General features: G+C 30.5%; 1 protein-coding gene across 1 annotated transcript; it reads right to left on the bottom strand.

Moving 5' to 3' along the window:
- Positions 1-394: 394 nt before the first annotated feature.
- On the bottom strand, positions 395-1,586 carry LOC130974242 (uncharacterized). Its single transcript, XM_057899045.1, has 3 exons — positions 1,304-1,586; positions 930-1,204; positions 395-814 (listed from the first exon to the last, which is right to left on the bottom strand). Exons 1-3 carry the CDS (start codon positions 1,584-1,586, stop codon positions 395-397), a joined length of 978 nt encoding a protein of 325 aa, XP_057755028.1.
- Between the last annotated feature and the right edge of the window lie 4,218 nt (positions 1,587-5,804).

The following is a 5,804-nucleotide window of genomic DNA, read 5'->3' as shown; positions in this document are numbered from 1 at the left end:
TCAGTAAAACTCATTTTACAATGTAATGATGCAGTCAATTTTGAGACTGAGAAAAGTTTAAAATTGAAGGATGGAATGAACAATGCATTTGTCAAGTATAAATTGTCAGAAAATACAATGGTCCCATATGCAGCTAGTAGTAAGTGCACCATTTGGTAATCTAACAATTATGGGATCAATTTTAAAATAATTTTGAAAATCTGCCAAGTTATATGATACATAGTCTGTTGCACCAGTATTTATAACCCATGACTTGTGTTTTTTAGTGCAAACATTTAGAGCCTTGATGTTGGATTTAAAATTCAAGACATGTACCATTTTACCTTGATAAGGTAAATGAGAATTTTTGGTTGAAATCTGGCTAATGCTATGAACATGATTCATGTCTCGCCTACTAAGTAGTGCCAAAAATTGCTTCTCTCTGCTCTGGTGTGAAATCAGTGCTTGTGGTGTCACTTCTAGCCATCTGATGTTGTTCACTGAGATTCTCATTGTCACCCTCAGTGTTATCAATTGCTGTCATGCAATTTAGGACAGGTGAAGCTGAATTGTTGTAGCTATGATTATTAAATCGTTGCTTGTAATTAGGTGGATAACCATGCTTCTTGTAATAACTATCCACTATGTGTTCAGTTTTGTTGTAAAAGGAACAATGCAGCTTGCTTCGGCCTCCTTGTCCTCTTCCAGCTTGAGACCTACCTCCTCTACCTCTTCCTCTCCCTCTGCCTTGAAAAAATCTTGCAGTGTTTGAGGAAAAGGCAGCACTAGCCAAGATTTTGATGTCTGAGGTAGTGTCCAAGCCAAAAAGCTCTCTCTTGTTGAGTAATCATGGATAAAATCTTGTTCACACTTGACAGTTCTTTCATCAACATAATTTGTGACTTGACATTGGAGTATTGTTCACCTAGTCCCCTAAAAAACTTTGTAACTCTATCTTCTTCCCTTTGCATTCTGATAATTCCCAGTCCACAGTCATACTTCATCTCACATGCACACATTGGAATTGATCTAAAATTATCAAGCTCCTCCCGTATAGTTTTGAGCTTGGCAAAATATGCAGTAACAGTAAGGTCACCTTGTTTAAGGGCATACAATTCCTCATTTAGTTCAGCAACTCTAAAACGATCACCTTGGTAATATTTATGGTTTAAATCATTCCACAATTCATATGCTATGTTGGTCCAAAGAACACTTTGAGAAATGTCTGGACTAAGTAAGAGATTTATCCAAGCCACTACATATGTATTACATCTCTCTCATGCCTCAAAAATCGAGTCTGTGCTCTCAGGTTTCTTGATGCTACCATCAATAAACTTGATTTTGTTCTTAGACTTTAGAGCCCTTTCCATAGCCCTACTCCAAGCACCGTAATTTGCACCATTGAGAGTAACATTAGTGATAGGTATACCTGGACTTTTAAAAGGAAGAATGAAATAAGGACTAGCAGGATCTTGACTTGGATTCGACTGCTTGTTGATGTGGCCTTGAATCTGCGCAACTTGATTGAAGAACACTGTGAATTGCCGTATGTCCATGGTAGGGTTGAAGCCTCCCGATTCGGGACTTGAATTTGGATTTGCATCCATAATCGACGAACCTGATGATTAGATTCAGAGCCTTCCTCTGTTGATCTCGTTGATCGAAAATTCGTCACTTCACGCTGGAGAAACGATTAAGATCACAAAGTGACCGAGCTCTCATCAAATTCTGTCATGTGAGTTTAAGAGAGGAGAAGAAGAATCAAAGATGAGAAAGAAAGGAATTCTAAGAAGAATGAAGAAAGAATCAAGGAATATCGGCGAAGAACTTGATGAATTAGAGAAACCAAGAACATTGAATCTGCTTCAACTTCAAAGTCGGACCCGTCACTACTTCTTCGATCACAACGATTGCTTGTGAATCAAAGAACAAGCTACTCTCTCCTCAGTCAGAATTCTTGTGCTCCTCGATCCACGCTCACCGCACCATGTGAAAAGTTGTGTGTGATCATGGTGAGAGGCATACTGAGCCAGAGAAAACTGGGAGGAGAATGAAAAGTGAAACATGCAATAATAATGAGTCACACCCATTACAATGCTAACTGCCTGATATATATAGTTAAACAATTCTAACTAACTCCTATACAACTTGACACAACTAATTATGGCTAACTAAGGAAGGCAAGTGGAAACGTAACAGACTTAACAAGCTAGCATAAATAGCAATTACTATAGACCACCTGTATCATGTAACAACCTGTACACAACACTAATAACTCTTTTTAATATTTGTGGATCTATCATTTCACAAATTATAACCTTTTAATTCTTCAAATAATATGGTGAAAGGAACAACAATATCACATAGATTCTCACACATAAATTTTACATCTTTATATGTCTAAAATAAAATTTGACCATTAAAATACACTCTCAAACTAACTCTATCACCCATTTTTCTCATTAATTTTTTTAAAATTAAATACAAGAACAACAAATATATCAGAAAACAAAAACAGATAAGAGAAGAAGAGGAGCAGGACGAAGAACAACAAAATGAATACCAAGTCTTGACCGAGTTTTTATTTGTAGTCACTGCTATTCAAATTTTTTATTTTTTCCTGAGAAATTGTCCCACCATATATCAATTCGTCTCTATTATACATCAAGTCGCCTCCACCATTTAACATGTCGCCCCTACTATTTTATTTTTTTCACAATTTTTCTTTTACATCCTCGCAATGATCGCTCCTTTATTTTTGTCTTTTTCTTTTGTCTTTAACAAATTGCGAACAATAATTTTCTGTTTTTTTTAGTATGCTAGTAAAATACACAAGTGCATCATAATAATACATAACACAAATTGCAGTCCAATATTTTAAAAAATGAGCCTACATTGATAATTGACTTAGTATATAATATTTTGTTACCCATTCAAAGGATTATTCAGAGTAACTCAATTTCATCTTTAGAGATCTCACACATAGTTTTAGGTTTTAATAAATTCTTAATTTTGTTATCACAAGGCATAGGGATAAAGTGGTTATAATTTTTTTTTTCACATTTGACGTCATTGGTATTTCTACAAACAGAATTTTAAAAAATATACATACTTGTTATTTTTTAAAACTTTATTTTATATTTAAAGAAAATAAGACTAGAGCTAAAATATTGTTATTAAGTCTTAATACTTGTCATTTTGTAACTTTGTATTTTTGAACACTAATACATTCTAAAAAAATAAAGAGTATAATACTTTTTAATAAATAACAAGGTAATAAATAAAATGGTAGGTTATATAGACTTTAACTTTTTTTAATTTCATTTTAAGTAAAATACTATATGTAATTTATTTAAAAACTAAAAATATATAATTAATCTGATTAGTAAATTATTCCTTTAAATTTCAATTAATCATGTAAAATATAATAAAATACTTTTTTAAATAAAAAATACTTAAAAATGAATAAATGATCCTATCAAATTTCGTAGTGTAACCACAGTTCTATTTATTATTATTTTTATTTTTATTTTTTTGATATTTTTGGAGTCAGATACCAAAGTGTGGTCATTTATATTTCAAAATTCTGAACTCTGATGTCATGATTTGGAACATTTTATACGGCCCAATGGCATATTCGTTCTTTGGATTTTAATGGGTCCATGCACTTTACACCCAGAAAGCGAAAGGCACTTGCAATCCAAAACCTATCACCATGAGGCGACAAGTTTTTTAGCAATTTTGGACATTATATTAAGCCTAATTTCTTCTAATCATTAATAAGCGTCTAGGATTATCAAAAAAAAAAAAAAGGGGCTACTATTTTGTTTTTAGTTTTAAATTTAGCGATATGAGATTGATGCGACTTGATCAAATTTTTACTTTAAACTTTTTTATTTTATTTTGCCAAGAGTAAGCTTAAGTCGTGATGCGGTATTTTTTTACAATCTAATTCTGTCTAGTTCGTTAATTCATAGAAGTTGTCTTATTTAGCCAATGAATTTCTTATGGCTTAAAAAAAAAAATAATAATTGTCAGCATCTTGAAAAATTGTACCACATTGTCATCCTTTTTAAATAATTAGTTTTATGCTATTGTTCCTCTTGCATTGAGATATTTTTTAGAAAAATATTAGAGACTAATATTTGTAGTGAAACAACTACAAACAAAAAATGTTAGTCAATTAATATATTTTATTATTCTTTTTCTCTTAATTAGAGCAACTGTCACAGTAAATTTAAAATATTACATTCAATATTATTCATATAGTATTTTAGAATATTTAAAAATATTCTGAATAATTTTAAAACATTTTAAAATATTTTGTAAAATTTTAAAAAATTCTAAAACATCATGAAATATTCTAAAAGATTATAAATATGTATAAAAGTGTAGAGGGTAATTTAGAATAATCTAAAATAATTTAGATAAACATAATAGATAAAATATTTGTAATAAAAATCTGAATGATTAATCTAAACTGTTTATTAAATTTAATTATAACTGTTCATTTAAAAGGTGAATAGCTACAAAAAAAATTGACAATTTAAAATTTGGGTGTGTAAGTCCATCTATGCAAGTACTTATGTAGTAAAGTGTTATTTTGCATCAAAACTTTATTTTTCTTATGCTATTTAGTGTTCTTAATTTTCTTGTTAAATATCAAGGGTTAAGTTAATTTGGTCTTAACTAAAAAATTTAGTAAGTTTAAGTACTGATATAGTAGTATTGGAGTGTGTGCAAGTCTATGACAATTTAGTATTAGAGTAAGATTCGAGAGACAATACAAGTTATTTATAAGTATAGCTTCTAGTGTGATTATAGAATATGTTGAGACCCAAAGAAAAAATATTATTCCTTCTCAATGAAAAAATAAGAAAGTTTGTTCCTCAAGCGAGTAAAAAAATAAGGACTCTAACATCTTAAAAAAGAGAATTTATTTGTTGGAGAATGTTTTATTCTATATAGATGTGCCCTTTCAAAAATGATAGAACATGACAAGGATGCCTTCGAGACTCGTGTTCCTATAACAAATGAAAAAGTACTTCAAAATCTAAGGGATGGTCGAATAATTGATAAAAGTACACACTGCAGAGTATCTCTCGAGTATCCCTTACGCTCTTGAATTCCTTTGACTTTGGGAGATCAATCTTTGTGATCTCCCTTATAATAGTCAGTTGAGGTTTTATTTCTTCGAACCAAATTCGAGTTTTCTTGAATAGCTTCAAAGCATTCTCAAACTTATCTTTTATTTGGAGTTTTTTTTTTAAAACATCTAATTCTTTCAAGACATATGAATTTCAAGGGTTTCTTTGACATGTTCTATCATTTAGAAGCACACGTCTATAGAAGATAAAATATTTTCCAACAAAAAAACTATCTCTTCTAAGCCGTCAGAGTCCTTACCTCTTGACTCGATTGAAGAACAAACCTTTCCGCTTTTCCATTGAGAAGAAATTACACTTTTTTCTTTAAGTTTCATCATGCTCCATACTTCATAGTCATACCCATGGATCACTTGTACTGCTTCTTGAACTTTATTCTAATACCGAATTGTCATGACTTTTAACACACTTTAGCACTACAGTATCGATACTTAGACTCATCTAAATTCTTAAATTATGACCAAATTAGTCTAATTCTCGATATTTAGTAAGAAAATTAAGAATATAAAAAAACATAAAAAAATGAAATTTTAGTAGAAATAACACTTTTCTCTATAAATGTTTGTACAAATTACTTACATACCCAAACTCTCATTTTATTTATAGTTATCCACTTTTTAAATAGATGATTAAAATTAAATCTAATTAACAATCCAGATC

Source organism: Arachis stenosperma, chromosome 1 (assembly GCF_014773155.1).
Source record: "Arachis stenosperma cultivar V10309 chromosome 1, arast.V10309.gnm1.PFL2, whole genome shotgun sequence".
NCBI lineage: Eukaryota > Viridiplantae > Streptophyta > Magnoliopsida > Fabales > Fabaceae > Arachis > Arachis stenosperma.
This window is presented reverse-complemented; position numbering and strand designations above follow the sequence as displayed.

Excerpts from the sequence above, each read along its gene's own strand:
- LOC130974242 (XM_057899045.1), bottom strand. The coding sequence starts at position 1,586 with ATGGATGCAAATCCAAATTCAAGTCCCGAATCGGGAGGCTTCAACCCT. Across the intron at positions 1,205-1,303 it reads CAAAATCAAGTTTATTGATG|ACATTTCTCAAAGTGTTCTT; the intron begins GTAGCATCAAGA and ends TACTTAGTCCAG. Across the intron at positions 815-929 it reads TGCAAAGGGAAGAAGATAGA|AGAGAGCTTTTTGGCTTGGA; the intron begins GTTACAAAGTTT and ends TTACTCAACAAG.